The sequence below is a fragment of the Schistocerca cancellata genome, chromosome 8, assembly GCF_023864275.1.
Source record: "Schistocerca cancellata isolate TAMUIC-IGC-003103 chromosome 8, iqSchCanc2.1, whole genome shotgun sequence".
NCBI classification, from domain to species: Eukaryota; Metazoa; Arthropoda; class Insecta; order Orthoptera; family Acrididae; genus Schistocerca; species Schistocerca cancellata.
In genome coordinates, this window is record NC_064633.1 from 599204346 (window position 1) to 599228752 (window position 24407).

Here is a 24407-nt window from a genome sequence, read left to right on the forward strand (position 1 = left end):
GTTTCCCCTTTTTTTGCAAGTGTGTAGGCACCATGGTATACCTACTCCAGAAAGTAAATCTGATTTAACATAATTATTATTGATGGCAAACTGTGACAAGCTGCTTATCTTGCCCTAGCTGTGTCCTGCTGCAGGCTTTTCCTATTCCTCCTAACCCCTCAGCCCAAATTGTAATTGCAGTCAGAACACTAGGCTGGAGTGCTTGCACTCTCAGAGCACTGTTTGGCCAGACTTAGTATGTATGTTGGTGGCTGTAAAATCACTTGGCAGTCGGCTTGAGATATTGGTTCTCTAAATTTCGACAGTAGTGTTTCTTGGAAAGAACACCACCTTCTCTCCAGGGAGTCCCAATTGTGTTCCGGAACTGTCTCTGTAACACTTGCATGTTCTTTGAGCCTACTGCTAACAAATCAAGCAGCCCGCCTAAGAATTTCTTCGATGTCTCCCTGTTATCCAACTGAGTAAACATCCCAAACACTACAGCAACACTCAAGAATAGGTTGCCCTAGTATTCTGTATGTGGTCTCCTCTACTGATGAACCACACTTTCCCAAAATTTTCCCAAAGTACCGAAGTCGACTGTTTGCCTTCCGTATCACAGTTCACACATACTCGTTCCATTTCGTATCACTTTGCAACATTACACTCAGATATTTGAAGGGTATGACTGTGTCAAGCAGGACATTACTAATGCTGTATCCGAACATTACTGGTTATACTTCATAGGGCTCTAGATAGTCAACAGTGTCTGTTCATTCAGACATGTATTCATGTCTGAAGGACATTTTCATCAAACTAAAAGACACTGTAAAATACAGAGAGACTGTAGTAACGAAAGTTTGATTTGTTGCATTGGTGTGATGATATACACATCACACAGAAGGAAAACCCAATTTTCAAGCAATGGAAACTCCAGGTAAGACTATCAACAATGTAAGAAAAGACAGATTGCTACTTACTGTAAAGAAGACACGTGAAGTTGCAGACAGGCACAATTAAAAGACACTTACATATAGCTTTCGGCCACAGCCATCATCAGTAGAAGAGATAGACACACACACACACACACACACACACACACACACACACAAGTAAGCACACCTCACGCGCACACGACTGCTATCTCCAGCATATTGGCCCGGAATGCAACATCATGTAGGATGCAAGCAGAGCGGGCGGGGAAGGGGAAGGGGTGGTATACCAGGGTGTATACGACCCGGGACAATCGGGAAATCCAGGAAAAACCCGGGAATTTTTCCATCCGGGAGAAAACCGGGAAAAACCGGGAATTTTTCGGAATTCCGGGAATTTTTCATTGTTTTAGCTTTCAGTTAATTTTTTTTTTAAATTTTGGCTGCAGAATTGATTTTCTAGCAAAGAATGTTATTGTATCCTGCTACTGGAGAATGATACTGCAGCAATAAAACATAAACGAGAGGGAAAAAAATAAAACTTTAGTGACAAAGGAAATGTGCAATTTACAACAAAAAACCGTGCATGCACAAGCGTTTGCAAATAGCAAAAATATGTCAAAGGCCGTAGGACGCAGACTGTAATTCTTCGTAACAATAGACTGCTTGCTATGAGCATGACGTCACAACTGTTCCCATTAGGTTCGTTTGACCAATTGCCAGCGGTCTGTTGCGCATGCGCATTTGACTCCCATGTAAGCAGTACCTTCTCCTTCTACTTGAAGTTTGGCTGTTAGCTGTGTCTGTAGCAGTAGCAAGCAGCCAGATGCAAACGAGAAAATTTTTTCTCACGCGCCCTAGCTGCCAGATTCACACTTGCACAGAGTTGTCTGAGTTGTAGTGGGGAGGGGGTTAACCTCCACGTGACGCATGTTTACGTTAAGTGATTTCGCTGCATCTCTTCGTGTACAGCTCCCAAGTCAAATGAAAACAAAACGGATTTCTGTGGCCGGTGAGCTATCAAGTGAATTAAAATACATTCACATAATTATGGAGGGCAAAAATATATTATTAATTTCAGTTTTCTGATTTTATTTTATTTCCAAGTTAGTAGCAGTCAAGCATTAATCGCCTTGCAGAACAGTGAAGTTATTTTAGCAAGTTTGCTAAAGAAATTTGGCTTTATTAATCTTTCCGCTGAGGCAATCATTTTATTTGAAACGAAGTGTTTCATTCTACAGTATTGGCTAGTTCCAACTTTTCGCTGAATTTCAAGTGCACGTTATCATCTTCTGCCATATATGGCATTATGCCATAATAAAGAACCAAAAATGAGATCGTAGAGTACTGGTACTCCGAGAAAATTTACATCCCAAAAACCACACTGAAAAGCTTAATATCAGATGGGACATACTTCATTGTGAATCTGGAAAAAGGCAATTCGCACTTCAAGCCGAATTATGCATTTTAGTATGGTACAGGCGGTTGGCGGAATTGGTGAAGGCGGAAAGCCTCGCTCGCGGGGTGGAATCAGAGCTAACTATTTGTAGTATCGTTCCCAGAACCGATCGCGGTCCTCTGGTTTGGAGCCGAGTGGAAGGCTTAAACCAGAGGCTCAGACGATTCTGCGGAGATCTGGGGTGCAAATTTCTCGACCTCTGCTATCGGGTGGAGAAATGTAGGGTCCCCCTGAATAGGTCAGGCGTGCACTACACGCCGGAAGCGGCTACAAGGGTAGCGGAGTACGTGTGGAGTGCACATGGGGGGTTTTTAGGTTAGAGAATCCCCTCCCTAGGCCCGACAAGACGCCTCCTGAGACGCGGCAAGATAGGAGTAGGCAAAATGCAACAGGGAATAACAATATTAATGTGCTAATAGTAAACTGCAGGAGCGTCTATAGAAAGGTCCCAGAACTGCTCTCGTTAATAAACGATCACGACGCCCATATAGTACTAGGGACAGAAAGTTGGCTGAAACCAGACGTAAACAGTAACGAAATCCTAAACTCAGATTGGAATGTATACCGCAGAGACAGGCTGAACAGTGAAGGGGGAGGCGTGTTTATAGCGGTAAGAAGTCCAATAGTATCGAAGGAAATTGACGGAGATCCGAAATGTGAAATGATGTGGGTGAAGGTCGCGGTTAAAGCAGGCTCAGACATGGTAATTGGATGTCTCTATAGGCCCCCTGGCTCAGCAGCTGTTGTGGCTGAGCACCTGAAGGATAATTTAGAAAATATTTCGAGTAGATTTCCCCACCATGTTATAGTTCTGGGTGGAGATTTTAATTTGCCGGGTATAGACTGAGAGACTCAGACGTTCATAACGGGTGGCAGGGACAAAGAATCCAGTGAAATTTTTTTAAGTGCTTTATCTGAAAACTACCTTGAGCAGTTAAACAGAGAACCGACTCGTGGCGATAACATATTAGACCTTCTGGTGACAAACAGACCCAAACTATTTGAAAAAGTTAACGCAGAACAGGGAATCAGTGATCATAAAGCGGTTACGGCATCGATGATTTCAGCCGTAAATAGGAATATTAAAAAGGGTAGGAAGATTTTTCTGTTTAGAAAAAGTGACAAAAAACAGATTTCAGAGTACCTGTTGGCTCAACACAAAAGTTTTGTCTCAAGTACTGATAGTGTTGAGGATCAGTGGACAAAGTTCAAAACCATCGTACAATATGCGTTAGATGAGTATGTGCCAAGCAAGATCGTAAGAGATGGAAAAGAGCCACCGTGGTTCAACAACCGAGTTAGAAAACTGCTGCGGAAGCAAAGGGAACTTCACAGCAAACATAAACATAGCCAAAGCCTTGCAGACAAACAAAAATTACGTGAAGCGAAATGTAGTGTGAAGAGAGCTATGCGAGAGGCGTTCAATGAATTCGAAAGTAAAGTTCTATGTACTGACTTGGCAGAAAATCCTAAGAAATTTTGGTCTTATGTCAAAGCGGTAGGTGGATCAAAACAAAATGTCCAGACACTCTGTGACCAAAATGGTACTGAAACAGAGGATGACAGACTAAAGGCCGAGATACTAAATGTCTTTTTCCAAAGTTGTTTCACAGAGGAAGATTGCACTGTAGTTCCTTCTCTAGATTGTCGCACAGATGACAAAATGGTAGATATCGAAATAGACGACAGAGGGATAGAGAAACAATTAAAATCGCTCAAAAGAGGAAAGGCCTCTGGACCTGATGGGATACCAGTTCAATTTTACACAGAGTACGCGAAGGAACTTGCCCCCCTTCTTGCAGCGGTGTACCGTAGGTCTCTAGAAGAGCTTAGCATTCCAAAGGATTGGAAAAGGGCACAGGTCATCCCCGTTTTCAAGAAGGGACGTCGAACAGATGTGCAGAACTATAGACCTATATCTCTAACGTCGATCAGTTGTAGAATTTTGGAACATGTATTGTGTTCGAGTATAATGACTTTTCTGGAGACTAGAAATCTACTCTGTAGGAATCAGCATGGGTTTCGAAAAAGACGGTCATGTGAAACCCAGCTCGCGCTATTCGTCCACGAGACTCAGAGGGCCATAGACACGGGTTCACAGGTAGATGCCGTGTTTCTTGACTTCCGCAAGGCGTTCGATACAGTTCCCCACAGTCGTTTAATGAACAAAGTAAGAGCATATGGACTATCAGACCAATTGTGTGATTGGATTGAGGAGTTCCTAGATAACAGGACGCAGCATGTTATTCTCAATGGAGAGAAGTCTTCCGAAGTAAGAGTAATTTCAGGTGTGCCGCAGGGGAGTGTCATAGGACCGTTGCTATTCACAGTATACATAAATGACCTGGTGGATGACATCGAAAGTTCACTGAGACTTTTTGCAGATGATGCTGTGGTGTATCGAGAGGTTGTAACAATGGAAAATTGTACTGAAATGCAGGAGGATCTGCAGCGAATTGACGCATGGTGCAGGGAATGGCAACTGAATCTCAATGTAGACAAGTGTAATGTGCTGCGAATACACAGAAAGATAGATCCTTTATCATTTAGCTACAAAATAGCAGGTCAGCAACTGGAAGCAGTTAATACCATAAATTATCTGGGAGTACACATTAGGAGTGATTTAAAATGGAATGATCATATAATGTTGATTGTCGGTAAAGCAGATGCCAGACTGAGATTCATTGGAAGAATCCTAAGGAAATGCAATCCGAAAACAAAGGAAGTAGGTTACAGTACGCTTGTTCGCCCACTGCTTGAATACTGCTCAGCAGTGTGGGATCCGTACCAGATAGGGTTGATACAAGACATAGAGAAGATCCAACGGAGAGCAGCGCGCTTCGTTACAGGATCATTTAGTAATCGCGTAAGCGTTACGGAGATGATAGATAAACTCCAGTGGAAGACTCTGCAGGAGAGACGCTCAGTAGCTCGGTACGGGCTTTTGTCAAAGTTTCGAGAACATACCTTCACCGAAGAGTCAAGCAGTATATTGCTCCCTCCTATGTATATCTCGCGAAGAGACCATGAGGATAAAATCAGAGAGATTAGAGCCCACGCAGAGGCATACCGACAATCCTTCTTTCCACGAACAATACGAGACTGGAATAGAAGGGAGAACCGATAGAGGTACTCAAAGTACCCTCCGCCACACACCGTCAGGTGGCTTGCGGAGTATGGATGTAGATGTAGATGTTTACGAAATTCCGATGCTCTTTGGAGTACCCTCTGATGCCCTGTTTCTTTTATGGTGTAATATAAGCTCTTTTAGTGCTTTATAAACACGAACATACTGGCTTCCTACACCACTGCAGTTGCACACGCACAATAATGCCTGTTTTCTGGTGCTCTCTGGAAACTGGTAAATCGAACCTATTTCTAACAGTCTTCGGATAGTATTGCGAACGGTGGTTAGAAAAGCCTTACTTTCAAAGTAAATTTCTTTTTACGCAAGATGAATTATGTTACGTGTGAGAAAGTGGGATGGGTATCTAAACCACAGAGCGTTCGAAACTGAACAGTTTGAGGACCAGCCACTTACAAGAGTTTCGAGCCGAGACATTTATGTCATAATATTAAATTTACTGGCACATTTGTGTGATGTATCTTAAAGTATAACACACGCAAAAAAGATCAATATTACATGTGAAAGCTAAGCTTCTGTTGTAGCGTGTTAATCTTAGAGACTAATATTATATGTGAAAGCTTAGCTTTTATTGTAGATATACGGTACTGTGTACATTAATGTAAACCGTTAACTTTTCCTCTTGAGTGTTCGCGCTATTTAACCAGTGATCTTGCTATTGGCTGACTATAACATGTGTCCTATGCTCTGAATAGCTGCTATCATCGGCTGACGAGATCTCGTGGCTTGAGATATGACTCACTTACAAAAGGACATCGCAACCTCGGCTTCAACGCTCCGCAAACTAACACGCTGTGTTTGGTGCAATTCGAATTTATACTTTCGTAATACGAAAATATGCAATGTATATGTTGCTGCAAATCAAAGGTCTCTTTTTTTGTTATAAGTCTCTCCAAAACTTCTCTGTCCGTCTTTTTTTTTTTTTTTTTTCGGGAAGTTCTACGCGATTGTATAAAACGTTAACCATTCAAAGAATTGATAAGTTTTGCAGTTCCGAGGGAAAATCTACGGAAAATCTGTCAGTTAGCACAGAAAAAGTGTATTTTCGCCCGGGAAAAAGCGTATTTTTTAAACGGGATATCCGGGAGAAATCCGGGAATAATCCGGGAATGTTTTTTCCTTGTCCCCGTATACACCCTGTATACATGTAGGGAAAGAGACAAATGTTTGGTGGAGTGTGCAGGGACTAGAAAGTCAACAGGTGCAGTAGCAGGAGGTTGTGTGGCATGGATGTGGGGAAAAAAGGAGCAAAACAAGAGAGGGCTGCAAATAAATAGGGTGGGAGATGAGAATCTGCATAAAGGGAGTGGAAAGTGATGGGTGGAGGGTGTGGGGCAGTGTATAAATGCAGGTTGAGGCCGAAATAATTAAGAGAGAGGAGAATGTGGTAATAATTCCCATCTGCGCAGTTCAGAAAGGCTGGTGGTGGAGGGAAGGACCCAAGGTTGTGAAGGAGCCATTGAAATCAAGTGTGTTGTGTTCAGCTGCAAATTGTGCCACAGGATAATCTACTTTGCTCTTGGCCACAGTTTGGTGGTGGCCGTTCATCCTGGTGGACAGCTGGTTGGTAGTCATACCAATATAAAAAGGTGTGCAAGCATTGCAGCAGAGCTGGTAAATGACATGGCTGCTTTCGCAGGTGGCTTGGCCACTGATGGGTTAGGATAAACCTGTGACAAGACTGGAATAGGAAGTGCTGGATGGCTGGATTGGGCAGGTTTGGCACATGAGTCTTCCTCAAGGATATGACCCTTGTGGTGAGGGGACGTGATCGGGAGTGGTGGAATTTGGATGGGTGACGGAACACCGCTTTAAGAAGGGTGGGAAGTATCTCAAGTATGATGTCCCTCATTTCAGGGGATGATGATAGGCAGTCAAAGCCCTGGCAAAGGATGTGGTTCAGTTGTTCCAGTCTGCGGTGGTACTGGGTGTTGAAGGGGACATTTCATTGTGGCTGGTTGTTGGGGGTGGTGGGAAGATCGAGGGCATGAGGGGAAATGGCACAGGAGATCTGTTTGCGGACTAGGTCTGTGGGGTAGTGCCCGTCTGTGAAGGCCTTGGTGAGACCCTCAGCATACTGAACTAGAGAGTTCTTGTCACTGCAGATATTCCATCCCCAGATGGCCAGGCTGTGTGGGAGGGATTTTTTGGTGTGAAAGGAATGACAGAAGTCAAAATGCAGGTACTGTTGGTGGTTGGTGGGTTTAATGTGGACAGAAGTGTGGATGCAGCTATCAGAGACGAGGTCAACATCTAGGAATGTGACCCGCTGGGTTGAGGAGGACCATGGGAAGCAGATGGGAGCAAAGTCATTGAGGTTGTGAGGGAACAAAGATAGGGCGTCTTGGCCCTGAGTCCAGATGATGAAGATCTCATCAATGAACCTGAACCAGACTAGGGGTTTGTTGTTTTGGGAGGCTAGGAAGGTCTCTAGATGGCCCATAAAAAGACTGGCATAGAAGGTTGCTATGCAGGTGCCCATGATTGTGCCACAGATTTGTTTATATACCTTCCCTTCAAATGAGCAGCAGTTATGGGTTAGGATAAAGTTAGTAAGGTGCATGAGAAGAGAGGTAGTGAGTTTGGAGTCTGAAGAGCATTGGAAAAGGTAGTGTTCAATAGAGGTAACACCATGAGCATGTGACTGTTTGGTGTATAGGGAGGTGTCTTCAACCGTGATGGGTAGGGACCCATGAGGTAAAGGGGTGAGGATGATGGAGAGTCAGTGAAGGAAGTGATTGGTCATCTTTGATGTGGGAGACTAGAGTATGAGCAGATGGTTGGAGATGTTGGTCAATGAGGGCTAAAATTTTTTCAGTGGGGGCACAGTAACAAGCCTCTATGGGGTGTCCAGTATTGTTGGGTTTGTGGATTTTGGGGAGCACATAGAAAGTGGGTGTGCGGGGTGTCGTAGGGTTAAGGGTGGAAATGGATTCAGGGGAGATTTTATGGGAGGGGCCTAAAGCTTTAAGCAGGTCTTTGATGAAAAACAGCCCACAGTTGCACTAAATTCTGTGTATTTTAAGCCTTGACCATATAATAATATAGCCTTCTTCATAAGTCCTAAAAAATGATCAAAATAACATCTAGACCAGTGATAAAATCTACACACAAACTTCAAAATTAGGTAAGTGATAACATATTACTTACATACACACTAATAAATGAAAAAGTCTTAGCCCAGTGGTGGTGTCAAGACCAGTAAAATAACTTCAACAGACATAAGCCTGTTTCAAACATAAGTAAAATTACATATGGTAACGTATGTCCTCCACCGTTGCCATATGTAATTTTACTTATGTTTGAAACAGGCTTATGTCTGTTGAAGTTATTTTATTGGTCTTGACACAGCCACTGGGCTAAGCCATTTTTCATTTATTAGTGTGTGTGTAAGTAATAAGTTATCACTTAATTAATTTTGAAGTTTATATGTAGATTTTGTCACTGGTCTAGATGTTATTTTGATAATTTTTTTAGGACTTATGAAGAATGCTATATTATTATAGGAGAAACCATGGTCAAGGTTTAAAATAAACAGAATTTAGTGCAATTGTGGGCTGTTTTTCGTTTGAGACAATTTTGTAATGATTGCTGTTGTCGCTTCTATGATGGAAATAATGTTTTAAGCAGAGATTGGAGTTTGGTTTGGACTTCTGGGATGGGATCACTCTGGCAGAGTTTACAGGTGGAGGAGTCAGATAATTAGTGGAGACTTTCTGCCAGGTAGTCACTGTGATTCAGTGGTGAAACCTTTGTATGCAGGTAGGATGGTTTGGTCAGGATTTGTTTTGAGGTTATGTATGGCTTTTCTTTCTTCCATTGAAAGATTGGTGTTCTGAGGGAAGGGACCTGGGGAAGGATGCTGAGGCTAAGTTGGAGGTAAGGAATTCCTGGAATGTGACAAGTGGGTGGTTAGTTGAGAGGGGGGGAGGATCAGGGTTGGAGGGTGATATGAACTGAACTGGAAGAGGCAGGGTTCAGTGTTGTAATTAGTGTGTGCCAGCTGCTGTGGCTGAGCGGTTCTAGGTGCTTGAGTCCGGAACTGCGCTGCTGCTACGGTTGCAGGTTCGAATCCTGCCTCGGGTGTGGATGTGTGTGATGTCCTTAGGTTAGTTAGGTTCAAGTAGTTCTAAGTATAGGGGACTGATGACCTCAGATGTTAAGTCTCGTAGTGGTTAGAGCCATTTGAACCATTTTGTAATTAGTGTGGTTTTGGTTGGAGGGATTGACAGCATAGAAGTGCTTCCCTAGCGGGGAGCGGAGAAGGAGAGTAGATCTTTGACAAGACCATCATGGTTAAATTTGGGTGTAGGGCTAAAGGCGAGGGCTTTGGATGGGACTGAAACTTCAGTGGAGCTGAGGGTTCTGGCGAAAAGGTTAACAACATTGTTATGTGAATTTTTTGGCTCTGGAACTGGTGGAGAGTTGGTAGGGAGTTTTTGGGGATGCGGCAAGTTGAAAACTTCAGCATAGACAGGGTTTAGCTGCTATGAGAGGCAGAGAGGAACAGTATGGGTGCAACGGGGATTGGATAGTGGTGCCCCGAGCCAGGAGTAAGATGTCTGCAGACTGGATAACTTAAGGAAGTGGTGTCTGTAATGCTCCTCCAGGTGCTGGAGAGCAAGGGATTGAATTTCAGGGATGTGATGGGATTGCAGAGTAGTAGTATCTTGCAGAGGTGTTTCTGTCACATCTGTGCCATGGAGATGTGGTTTTGCAATACCAGGTTTGTGAGAGCCAGGGATTGGTGGAACCTAAAAAGGTATAGGTCATTGTGAAAGGAGGGGTGGGATCTAGAGAAAGGAATCTTTACAGTTAGGCCGTTTGGGGGGGATTATGTAGTTTAGGCAGCATTTGAGGGGGCGGGCTACCTGTGAAAGCAGCCATTTCATTTACCAGCTCTGCTGCAATCATTGCACAGCTTTTATGTTGGTATGACTACCAACCAGCTGTCCACCAGTATGAATCGCCACTGCCAGACTGTGGCCAAGAACAAAGTAGATAATCCTGTGGCACAACTACAGCTGAACACAACACACTTGATTTCAGTGGCTGCTTCACAACCTGAGCTATCTGGATCCTCCCCTCCACCACCAGATTTTCTGAACTGTGCAGATGGGAGTTATCCTTATGACACATTCTCCACGCCCGTAATTATCCCGGTCTCAACCTATGGTAACATACTGTCATCGCACCCTACACTCAGTAGTTTCCACCCTCTCTGCCCTGATTCTCATCTCCCACCCTGTTTATTTGCAGCCCTCTGCCAACGCATCTACCCATCTTTCCCCACTCCTCTTCCGTCTCGCCCCTTTTTTCCCCATCTCCCTGCCCCACAACCTCCTGACACTGTGCCTGTTGTCATTCTAGTCCCTGTACACTTCACCAGACAGCATTCGTCTCTCTCCCCACCTATACGCCACCCCTTCCCCGTCCCCTCCAGGTTGCTGCTTGCATCCCACATGATGTTGCATCCCAGGTCGAGATGCTGGAGTTGGCAATTGTGTGTGGGTGAGCCGAGTTTGCTTGTGTGAGTGTCTCTCTTCTACTGATTAACGCTGTGACCAAAGGCTGTATGTACGTGTCTTTTAATTGTGCCTGTCAAAACTTGATGTGTCTTCCTTGTGGCTAGTAATTGGAAGGCAGTCTGAATAAGTTTCCTCTTGGATATACCTTTCTCAGTCTCCCTTGTATGTGCAATATTGAGATAACATCTTTCTTAAAATTTGATGCTTATGGTCTATAACAGTGACACGGACAGCAAGTGAAGAGTGCTACTTTGGAATACCTCTTTACCAGAAACTTAAAAAAAAAAATGTAAAGAAAGGAAGTTATGGCATCACTTCTAACCTCATTGTGTGCTTGATTTATTAGTGAACTCCATTTAGTGGTTGAAAAGAAAATTATTCTATCTCGTGTCTCAATATCATTGGTCAAAAATAGCCTGGATTCAGTAGAGGTAAAACCAGTCTCCTACCCAAGAAAGGAGTCAAATTTGCCCTTTATTTTTCCCTTAAAGTGAAAAAATTATCATTAGAATAGCTGGAAATTGCAGTGGCAGTATACAGTCTTGTTCACAGTACATATAAATAACCCAGTACATAATGTCAGAAGGTCCATGAGGCGGTTTTTGGGATGATGCTGTTGTATATAGAGAATTCACAAAGCTAGTAAATTGTAGTGAAATGCAGAAAGACCTACAGAGTATCAACAATGGGCAGGGATTGACAGTTAACACTAAACATATGCAAATGTAACTTACTCCTCATAAACATGAAGGAAGACCTGCTATTGTTCGAGAAGGCAATTACTGAGAAATCGCTGGAAGCGGTCAAATTCATTACTCACCTGGGAGTGTGAATGTGGAATGGTTTCGATTGGTACAACCCCCTAGAAAGCAAATGCCTGACTAACATTCATTGAAAGAATCCTAAGGAAATGTAGTCCACTGAAAAAGAAGGTAGCTTGCAAAACACTCATTTGACCAATATTTAAGTCTTGCTCCTCAGTCAGGGGCTTTAAGCATGTTAGATCGGTGCATGAAATAGAGATGCTCACCCAGCTCCATTGCCAGACATTTCAAGAAAAGCATTGTGCATCACTATGTGCTTTACTGTTAAAATTCCAAGAGGGTCTGTTTCTAGAAGAGTCAATTTTTGTGAAAAGACCATGAAGGCAAGATCAAAAACAGTCAAGCTCACAAGTATGCTTACCAGCTTACCAACAGTCATTCTACACAAACACAATCTGTGATCTTTGTTTACTGTTCAGTATATGCAGTAGGGTCTTCCCCTGATTGTCTGTCACCAGTTTATTTGTGAAATCAACACCACTTGCTTCCTTTCTCGCAACTCACCTTGCATCTATATGATTCCTTCGTGTTTCTGTGCTTTTGTTTTTCGCCAGACTGCATTCGACGACTTGATGCCATCTCCTGCATATTCCCCCCCCCCCTCCCCCCCCAATGACTTCCCCACTATGTTCTGTCTTTAAACTTTTCTCATTTTCATGTCTTTTCCATGAACTTTTCTAATTGAAATTTATTGCTGTAATTTTTTTGTTTTATATTTTCCAGTTTTTTCAAGAGAAACTGATATCTCTTCTTGCCCTTTGTTACGTCTTCTTTGCTTTCATTTGTTCTCACGATCGTTGTCAAATTTGTCAACATTCTGATCTTTTTCATCGCTAGTCCTCCTTTTGCCCCTCCCCCCTCTGTCACCCCCCCCCCCCCTCTCTCTCTCTCTCTCTCTCTCACACACACACACACACACACACACACACACACCGTTCACCCTCCTCCCCAACCCCTCAACTACTGCTTTTTGTCACCACTCCCAATAGCTGTAATACTCCAAATCCTCATATTATGCCATGATGAATCCTGTAACATATTATATTCGGTTCTTTCAAAAATGAAAACATTCTTCTGCATTATCTAAACTAAGGTCCACTTTTCTGTTTATTGTAATATGCTTTTCCCTAGGAGTTACCGCCAAAGACCTAATTATGAAAGCCCCTATTTCTGTATGTGATCCCACTCTTCACAAGCTCCTTTTACAGTTCCAAATACAGCAGTCTCTTGCACTTACATGGCTAATCTGTGACATATATATCTCGTCTGTCAATTTCCACTCCCCAGGCTTCTCACTTGTAAAATCTTGCAGTTATACAGGGTGTTTCAAAAATAACCGGTATATTTGAAACGGCAATAAAAACTAAATGAGCAGCGATAGAAATACACCGTTTGTTGCAATATGCTTGGGACAACAGTATATTTTCAGGCGGACAAACTTTCGAAATTACAGTAGTTACAATTTTCAACAACAGATGGCGCTGCAAGTGATGTGAAAGATATAGAAGACAACGCAGTCTGTGGGTGTGCCATTCTGTACGTCGTCTTTCTGCTGTAAGCGTGTGCTGTTCACAACGTGCAAGTGTGCTGTAGACAACATGGTTTATTCCTTAGAACAGAGGATTTTTCTGGTGTTGGAATTCCACCGCCTAGAACACAGTGTTGTTGCAACAAGACGAAGTTTTCAACGGAGGTTTAATGTAACCAAAGGACCGAAAAGCGATACAATAAAGGATCTGTTTAAAAAATTTCAACGGACTGGGAATGTGACGGATGAACGTGCTGGAAAGGTAGGGCGACCGCGTACGGCAACCACAGAGGGCAACGCGCAGCTAGTGCAGCAGGTGATCCAACAGCGGCCTCGGGTTTCCGTTCGCCGTGTTGCAGCTGCGGTCCAAATGACGCCAATGTCCACGTATCGTCTCATGCGCCAGAGTTTACACCTCTATCCATACAAAATTCAAACGCGGCAACCCCTCAGCGCCGCTACCATTGCTGCACGAGAGACATTCGCTAACGATATAGTGCACAGGATTGATGACGGCGATATGCATGTGGGCAGCATTTGGTTTACTGACGAAGCTTATTTTTACCTGGACGGCTTCGTCAGTAAACAGAACTGGCGCATATGGGGAACCGAAAACCCCCATGTTGCAGTCCCATCGTCCCTGCATCCTCAAAAAGTACCGGTCTGGGCCACCATTTCTTCCAAAGGAATCATTGGCCCATTTTTCAGATCCAAAACGATTACTGCATCACGCTATCTGGACATTCTTCGTGAATTTGTGGTGGTACAAACTGCCTTAGACAACACTGCGAACACCTCGTTGTTTATGCAAGATGGTGCCCGGCCACATCGCACAGCCAACGTCTTTAATTTCCTGAATGAATATTTCGATGATCGTGTGATTGCTTTGGGCTATCCGAAACATACAGGAGGCGGCGTGGATTGGCCTCCCTATTCGCCAGACATGAACCCCTGTGACTTCTTTCTGTGGGGACACTTGAAAGACCAGGTGTACCGCCAGAATCCAGAAACAATTGAACAGCTGAAGCAGTACATCTCATCTGCATGTGAAGCCATTCCGCCAGACATGTTGTCAAAGGTTTCGGGTAATTTCATTCAGAGACTACGCCATATTATTGCTACGCATGGTGGATATGTGGAAAATATCGTACTATAGAGTTTCCCAGACCGTAGTGCCATCTGTTGTTGAAAATTGTAACTACTGTAATTTCGAAAGTTTGTCTGCCTGAAAATGTACTGTTGTCCCAAGCATATTGCAACAAACGGTGTATTTCTATCGCTGCTCGTTTAGTTTTTATTGCCGTTTCAAATATACTGGTCATTTTTGAAAGACCCTGTATGTGCCTCATGTTTCCATGGATGGGGTCTTCTGCTAAGTCAAGTACAAACTACAGCACTAGTGGAGATTTCTCCTTAAAAAGCTATCCTAACTTCTCCTAAACCACCTCAACAGTGATGTTTCCATCCCTGTCCCACTCCCTCTCCGTCAAACCAGCCACACAATCAACCACCACTCCTCTCATAAACACCGAGCTTTGTTTACCTTCTTAACATCTCCCAGCCTTCACCACTGCCTCCCAGAGCAATGGCAGCTCACGATCACAAGAACCAGCTACAACAGTACAATATCTCAATTTCTCCTCTAAAGACCTCTTAATTCCTGAATTTTTTGTATTATCCGAGGCTCTCACTTTCCGCCCTAAACCTGCATCTGATCACGCTACTTCGGTTAATAACCTGTTTTCTTTACACGTAATGTCACATGTAAGTTTCACTTACAACTCAATCTCTAACTGTTCCAACAGAAAACTGACATTGAACCATACCTTGAACAGTTCCGACCAAAATCCAAATCTGATCCTCCACCACTATGTCAAAATCACCATTTGTGGGCTTTCCAAGAAATATGTGACCTATATCAATGTGTGGTGTCTGTTCTTTTGGACATGTCCAAAAAAAACAGACATCACATGGAAACTCGCAGCTGTGATACGTAATATGTAAATTGAAGGTGGAGGGGGTGGAAAGGAAAGGGAAGGGAAGGTAAGGAATTATTGATGCCAGCTGCATAGGGACTTTATGCAGAATCAGGATCTCCTGCTTACCAGGCAGTTGCATTAACCACTGCACCATCCAGACACAGTGTTTATTGCAATTGCATGGACTGTCTCAGCATGCCTCCTCGCCACCCCACACTCCCACTGAGCCCCATGTATCCACAGTCCCCATCCATGTCCTTCATCATTGCTAGTTTTGAGTTTCCCGCAGGAGATCAAATGTAATTGTGGTGGATTCGTAACGTCCAGCATGCTTCACTGCCCTTCCTGTGGTCCCTCCAACATGACCCTTAATCTATCCTCTGCAGAATTTCAGGCACTTCATTCCTTAATAACTGATGACTTCATCATTATCCTCCCAGCAGACATGGGATCTACCACTGTGATACTTGATGGAAATATGTAAGCTAGGGTCTGTGCCATCTCTGTGACACTTTTACATACAGCATCTGCCATCAATATGCCATCCTTGTGGTACAAACTGGCCTACAGTCCAACCTTAAAATCACACATGCCTCACAGTGGTCAAACACCTCAATCCATAGAACTTCTTACCCCACTAAAACAACACACTCCCACATTCTGCCTCCCTCCTGAGATCCACAAACCATCTATACTATCATTCCCCACGTTCCTGCCCTCTCTGCTGTTATTTATTATATGGGAAATTTATTTTATTTTAACTCTGTGGCTGGTTGCCCTTAATGCCAGCAGTCATCAGCGGACCTAAGGGAGGGAAGTCATGTGTGCCGAGTTTCTTTGAATTGTGAAAACTGTATTCTGTGTTATCTATTTTAAGTGTTTGTGTATTGTATTTTCTGATTTGGAAATTGGGGACCACCGTGGCATTAGCCTGAGTGAGTTTACAAGATAGCCTACAAACCACACTTGGCGCGGATCGGTGTACGGTTCAGCAATCTGTAATGGGCCCTGGTCTGTCTCGTCTCTGTCTCACAAGCTAGTGTGCTGTGTGTTAAGCTATTTGAACTGGTCTCTCCCTTATGGCTGTATTAATAAACTTAAAAAGGTAGTAAGGAAAGTTCAGGCAGAATTTAAATACAAGGGTGTGCTGAAAAATATTGTCTCCAAATTTGTTGTGTGATACCTCTGAAAGCTTTTTAATTAAAACAAACATTATTAACATTCTGAATCATTATTCTTCATTAATAAATACTGCTCAATGCACACACACACGACAAACATATTTCTCCCAGTGAGAGCCCAGTTTTTTGATAGTATAACTTCAGAATTTTTGACAGTGTTGATGGAGCCACAACTTTATCTCTCCAAAATGCAATTTTCACCCTGCAGAGGAATACGTACTGATACAAAACTTTCTGCAGATTAAAACTTTGTCCAGACAGAGACTCGAACTCAGGGCCTTTGTCTTTTGCGGGCAAGTGCCCTACTGACTGAGCGACCCAGTCACGACTCACGCTGTAGCTAAGCCATGTCTCCGCAATATCCTTTCTTGCAGAAGTGCCAGTCTTGCAAGTTTCACAGGAGAGCTTCTGTGGAGTTTGGAAGGAAGGAGAGAGGTACTGACATAAATAAAGCTGTGAGGTTGGGTTGTGAGTCATGCTTGCACTTGCCCACGAAAGGGAAAGGTCCAAAGTTTTGAGTCTCGGTCCAGCACACAGTTTTAATCTGCCAGGAAGCGTTTTCACCTCACCTTTGTTTTTGTTTTCACAGCTTCATAACTATGAAAGTAAAGTCTGCGAAGGTGCTCTTTATGTCTTGGAAAAAGATGAAAACTAGTGGGGACTGGAGTATGGTGGATGACAGGGAACCTGAGGCATTGGACTATTGCAGATATCGCAGCATCCGTGTGTGGTCTGGCACTGTCATGCTGAATAGGAGGATGCTCCATGTGTGAGCAAACTCTACAAACTCATGCTTTGTTTTCTGAGCTCTTTCATGCACCAACATAGTTACACTAACACTGCCATGTTACATACTACAAATGGGAGCCCTCTAGTGGAAGAGCATAGCAGTTCATGTCAGTCAAGTGGGAAAGTCAACTGAGTAATATGCATGACATGTAATACGACAATCAGTATTAAGTACACAGTAAAAATTTCAGAGGCAGTACTTTTTAGCACACACACACACACACACACACACACACACGTGTGTGTGTGTGCCAGCCGGACACTCAATCCTGAGGCTGCTCTTCATTGGGTGGAGGGGGAGGGAGGGGGAGTTGTGTCGGTCTAAGTGACTGGAAGGAGAGAGAGGGGTGGGCACAAGAAGATGGGTAGCTAGTAACTAGAAGGGAGGCAGCAGGTTTGCTGGCTAGGAATGTCAGATAGAGAGGTGGCAGGTGCACTGGCTAAGCATGTGACATACGGGTACACGAAAAGTGGGAGTGGTGACAGGTCAGAGGAGGGAGATAGAGGTTGGGGGACAATGGGTTAAAGGAATTTGAGGCACCTGTAATCCTCCTGGTCTCAGTCTCCATTAACCCACAGTTGCGTGAAATGTATGCTGGTGACAGTAGAATCATTCTGCAGTCAGCTTCAAATGCCAGTTCTCTAAAGTTCCTCAATAGTGTTTTGTGTAAACAATGTTGCCTTCCCTCCAGGGGTTCCCATTTGAGTTCCCGAAGCATCAGCATAACAGTTGCACGTTGTTTGGGCCTACCGGTAACAAACCTACCAGCCTGTGAATTGCTTCAATGTCTCCCATTCTGGTGCGGACCCGAAACACTCAAGTAGTACTCAAGAATAGGTTAGACACATACCGTATTAAAGGAACACAGTAACAGTCCAAAACCACTTGGAACTTACTTCTCAGTTAAATATAATTTCTTAATATTTGAAACGTTGATTACATGATAATCTGTTCTCCACTTTCAGCGGGAGAAGGCTACAAATGCTCACACTGTAACAAACTTTTCCCATCAGAACGACTGTTTCATGAACATGTGAGGCACCGTGTTAACTTTCACAAGTGCAGATTTTGTGACATGACGTGTCCGACACCGTCAGCATTAGTTCTGCACGTGCGATTTAGGCATCTAGATGAGAGGCTGTTCAAATGTGTGTACTGCGACAGCAGGTAAGCAAAACTAAGCAGATATGTTGTGGATTTTGCATTTTGATAATTTTTACTCTCTCAAAGTTCATGAGATTAGTTTTCTGGAGACTAAATTTCAAAATCTAAAGTTTTGTGATATTTTTTACCAGGGCAAAAACTCTGGCGGACATAAGAGTACATATGCACACACATTTTTCAGGAAATTTATATCATTGTTCAGTTGAAGGATGTAATGTCTCATGTCGCAGCCGTGTGGGTATGAAGAAACATATTGCAAGGGTAAGTACCTGAATAAAAGAATCACTTAAAATAGGATAAGAAGCAAATAGAACTTCTAATGAATTCAATGTGGATAAAATATTGTCTTGTAGCAGAACTTTTAATAGAAAAGGAGCCTTCTGGTACATGGCTATCTTAGTGTCTAAGATAAACGGTAGTTGCAAAATCAAAGTAATAATATACTGCAGAGCCAAACTCTCATTCATACTGCCCTTATCCACAGCATAATTTTGATGACACCCATAGCAATACACTGGAAAATAAATGTTGAAAAACCGTTGGAAGGAAATTGATTAGAATGAATTATTATATAGTAACTGAAATAGTGGTTGACATTGAAGTAAATCGAGTGAGACATCAGAAAACAAGTGAACTGAAAGAAATATACTGGAAAGAGAAATATGTTAGTGAAGTATCAGCGTGGGTGAAAATCACAACTGGTCACTTGTTTCATGCTAATCTTGTGCATTCAGATATCTCCAAATTGATTACTCCACTCAGGAAAATAATCCAAAACTCACTGAGTTTTTGAGAGACCATCAAACTTCAAGGCTGTCTGATAAGCTTGTTGTACAAAATAGCAAATAACAGTCAGAGAAGATATAGCTTCCTCTTTGCAAGTTCTTCTCATTGTTGAAGGCTCCAAAATCTACCAACCCTGTAGTAAAATGAAGACAGTCTGGGATAATGAGTGAGACAGGTATCAACTGTGCCAGTAAACCAAATCCATCAAGAGGGCTAAAAGAGTTTCATGCTGGAAACAGAAAACAGGCAGTTGCTATCATACTATTTAAACAGTGAATGCGAATCATTTACTTCCAATATGTAGAGGAATTATGTACATAGTTTTAACATATTGTAAATTGTGCTCTGGAGAAGTATGTGCCAAGTAAAAGGATTGTGGTTTAATAAGCAAAGAACCAAATAAATTCTGGTTCTATGTAAAATCACTAAGCAGGTTGAAAGTTTCTATTCATTCACTTGTTCACCAGTCTGCTGTGGCAGTAGAAGGCAGCAAAAGGAAAGCTGAAGTTTTGAAGATGATTCATGCATGAAGATTGTACATACATACCATCAGTTGACTGTCACAGACTCATTTATGGAGGAAATAGGCGTGGCAACCTTGGCACTGAGAAGCAACTGAAAGAGTTGAAAACATACAAGTCGTCAGGTCTGGATGGAACACTAATTTGATTTTACAGAGAATGTTCTTCGGCAATTGATGCCTTACTTACATAGTATTTGTCATGAATCTCTTGCCCAGCACAAAGTCACAAGCAACTGGAAAAAGACTTAGGTGACTCCCATATGTAAGGAGGAAAAAAGAACAGACCTGCAAATTACAGGCCAATGTCCTTAATATCGGTTTGTAAGTTCAAATATAATAAATTTCTTTGGCGCAAGAAAACTTCTGGCTGCAAATCAGCAAAGATTTAGAAAGCAAGGATTGTGCAAAACTCTGCTTGCTTTTTTTCCTTGCAGTATATCTAATGAAACATGTTTCATGGACAGTAGGCACAGTCCATATTGCTAGATTTCCAGAAAGCATTTGATACAGTGCTGTAGACTGTTAACAAAGAACCAAGCATATAGAATACATTCTCAGACATGTGAGTGCCTCAAAAACTTCTTAAGTAATAGAATCCAGTATGTTGTTGTGGATGGCAAGTGTTCATCAGAGACGAAGGTATTGTCAGGAGTGCCCCAGTGTGATGGGACCCCTCTTGTTATCTCTATACATAAAATAATATGACAGAGTGAGGGGCAAATCTGCAACTGTTCACTGATGACACTATAGTATACATGAAAGTATTGTTGTGTGACTGTGGGAGGATACAGAATGACTTGGACAGAATTTCTATTTGGTGTGATGAATAGCAGGTTGTTCTAAATGTAGGAAAGTGGAATTTCATGCAGAAGCGTAGGAAAATCAATTGTGACTACAGTATTGGTGGTGGGCTGCTTGACACAGTCACTATGATTAATATGTAAATGTAATATTGCAGAGCAATATGAAATTAATTGAACAAAGGCGTAAGGTCTGTAGTAGGGAAGGTGAATGGTCAACTTCATTTTATTGGGAGAAATCTGCCCGTAGATAGAGATCACCTGTAGAACACTAATGTGACCTGTTCTTGTGTACTGTTCAGGTGTTTGGGATCCTCATCAAGTCATATTAAGGAAGACATCAAAGCAATTCAGAGGTGCTTCGCTAGATCTGTGACCAATCGGTTTGCTCAACATACGAGTATTTTCGAGATCTTTTGTGAACTCAAATGGAAACCCATGGAAAGAAGACAAGTCTTCTTCTCGTGAAATGCCGTTGAGAAAATTTAGAGAACTGGCATTTGCGGCTGACTGCAGAATATAGACATTTCGTGAAAGGAGCATTAAGACAATGAAAAGAGAAAAGAAGGCTCCTATATAGGCATGTTGGCAGTAATTTACCCCTCACTCCATTTTTAGTGGAAAATAAAGGAAATGGCTAGTAATGCAGGGTGTACATGGCCCAGAAATCTGGGAAAACCCAGGAATTTGTTCATCCAGGAGAAAAACAGGAAAAACCTGGGAATTTTTCATGTTTATAGTTTCCAGTTAAATTTTTGTAGTTTTGGCTGGTAAGAACTGATATTCTAGCAATTAATGTTACTGGATCCTGCTACTGGAGAATAATACTGCAGCAATAAAACATAAGCAAGAGGGAAAAAAATAAAAATAAAACTTTAGTTGCAAAGGAAATGTGATTTACAACAACAAAACCCTGTGCACGCACAAGCATCTGCAAACAGCAAATATACGTCAAAGGCCTTAGGGTGAAAACTATGCAGTGCTTCGTGACAATAAACTGCTTTCTGTGAGCGTAATGTCACAACTGTTTGCATTAGATTCGTTTGAGCAGTTGTCAGTGGGCTCACGCGCATGCACAGTTGACTCACATATGAGCAGTACCTTCTGCCGCTTCCACCTACTGCAAGTGTGGCTGTTACCTGTATGGCTGTTACCTGTATGGCTGTTACCTGTATGGCTGTTACCTGTATGGCTGTTACCTGTATGGCTGTTACCTGTATGGCTGTTACCTGTATGGCTGTTACCTGTATGGCTGTTACCTGTATGGCTGTTACCTGTATCGGCAGTAGCAGCAAGCAGGCAGATGTTAATGAGAAAAATTTTTCTGGCGCACACTAGCTGCCAGATTCATGCATGCGCACAGTTGTAGTGGGGTGTGGAGTAGTCTCGACGTGACCCATGTTGACGTTAAGTGATTTCTATGTTTCCCCTTCGTTTACAGCTCCCACATCAAATGAAAACAAAACAGATTTCTGTGGCCAGGAGCTCTCAAGTGAATTAAAATACATTCACATAATTATGGAAGGCAAAAATATATTATTAGTTTCAGTTTTCTGGTTTTATTTTATTTCCACATTTTTGGCAGTCAAGCATTAATCACCTTGCAGAAAAATTAAATTATTTTTGTCAATTTGTTAAAAAAAATTGGCTTTATTAATCTTTTCTGCTGAGGCAATCAATTTATTTGAAACTAAATGTTTCACTCCACAATATTGGCTAGTTCCAATCGTTCGCTAAATTTCAAGTGCACGTTTTCGCCTTCTGCCATGGTATTATGCCATGATAAAGAACCAAACACGAGATAGTACTGTACTGGTACTCCAAGAAAATTTACATCCCAAAAACCACAATGAAAAGCTTATTATCAGGTAGGGCCTACTTCATTGTGAATCTGGACAAACCAATGTACGCTTAAAGCCAAATTGTGCATTTGAGTGTGGTTTACAAAATTCCGATGCTCTTGGAGTATCCTCTGATGTCCTGCTTCTTTTATGGCATAAAGTAAGATCTCTCAATACTTTATACATACAGGCTTCCTACATTACCGCAACTGCATTAATGTCGACTTTCTGGTGCTCTCTGGCAACTGTTAAAACAAACCTATGTGTAACAGTCTCAGGAAAGTATTGTGAATGGTGGTTTGAGAAGCATTACTTTCAAAGTAAACTTCGTTTTAGCAGGATGAATTACGTTACGTGTGAGAATGTTGGATGAATTTCATAAATCACGGAGCCTTTGGCTCTCGTTTAAAACTTAACACTTATAAGAATTTCGAGCCCAGAAGACCAGACATTTATCTCATTATTCAAAATTTACTGGCACTTAGGATCACACACACGGAAAAAATATTATTATTATTATTATTATTATTATTATCAACGGCAGTGAAGGCGGAGATGAAGATCATCGGTACGGCGGAACTGGCGGAAGAGGCAACCTTGCTTTTTGGGATACTATAAAAGCTATCGTCCAAGGTTATTTGGACAAAGGGCACGACGGTTCCACAGGTTAGTGGCGGTAACCCTACAGCGTCTGTTCCACATGTTAGTGGCGGCTGATCTATAAAACTTAGAAGTGAAACTCTGAGCTTAACCAGACTGAAATCTCAATTTCAGTCACAAACACAGTCCAATTAAATCAACATGGATACAGCACCTTCAAAGACAAATTACCCCAGTGGGTCAAATCCCACGGTTGAAAAACCGCAAGTGGTCTATTCGGATTGTGGGGAGACCACAGAAGTGCGCATGGAGGTAAATCGGAGTACCTCAAAACCCCGTAATAACAAAATCAAACCAAAATCTAGAATTTGGCTAATGACATTTAATGTAAATTCTCTCTTAAAAATGGGAAAACTAAAAAACATCCTGGACAAATCCAGAGAACGTAAAATCAAAATTATTGCATTTCAGGAATCACGATATACAGATGAAAATCCTTTTGATTCGGAAGGATACAGGATATACAAAGGAAAACCTGGAAAACGAGCCATGGCAAATTGTCCACAATTTGGAACTGGATTTATAGTAGATACATCAATACTTGATTCAGTCGCAACTTTCAAATCTTACTCGGGTCGGCTCTCCACGATGACAATAAAATCAGCTAATAAGATATACACCCTAATCAATGGACGTGCACCAACTAACATCACTAACAAAAACAAAATAGAAGAAGTAGAAGAATTCTGGAACCAATTAGATAATATTCTCCAAAAAATCCCAAATAACCATGTCAAAATCCTTATGGGCGATTTCAATGCACAAATCGGTAAAGAAAAGAAATATCAATATTGGGTAGGTAAATGGTCAGGGCATACACAGACTAACCGGAATGGCATGCGACTCATTGAAATCTGCAGAAACCATGACCTAGTTTTCAAATCAACATTTTTCAGGTAAAAGCCTCGAAAACGAAAACTTGGATCTCACCTAATCCATTACTAGGTGAACATCAGTTGGATCATGTAATGATCTCCCGTGTAAATACAGTAGAAATCATGAATCTTAAAGTCCTTAATGGACTAGATCTAGATTCCGACCATTACCCAGAAAAATTTCTCCCTAGATGTCATTCCAGAAAAAAGAAAATTCACTAAGAAATCTCCACACCGTAAATATGATGTACAAAAGATAAATGGCAATGAACAATTCACAAAAGAAATGCAAAATTTAAAACCACAAAATTGGCAACAACTGCAAGCAGAACTTTTAAATGCAGCTGAAACTGTAGCACCGCAAACAAGAACACGTAAACACCCATGGTGGACAGATGAGTGTGACCAACTGA

General features: G+C 42.2%; 1 protein-coding gene across 1 annotated transcript in view; it reads left to right on the top strand.

Annotated features, from left to right (window-relative positions):
* The window catches only part of LOC126094438 (histone H4 transcription factor), a 97166-nt gene that overhangs the window by 51921 nt on the left and 20838 nt on the right, over positions 1-24407 (top strand). The window contains exons 6-7 of the mRNA XM_049908806.1: positions 18311-18512; positions 18641-18770. Of these exons, the coding sequence (XP_049764763.1) occupies positions 18311-18512; positions 18641-18770 (332 nt within the window). The remainder of the gene's footprint in view (positions 1-18310; positions 18513-18640; positions 18771-24407) is intronic.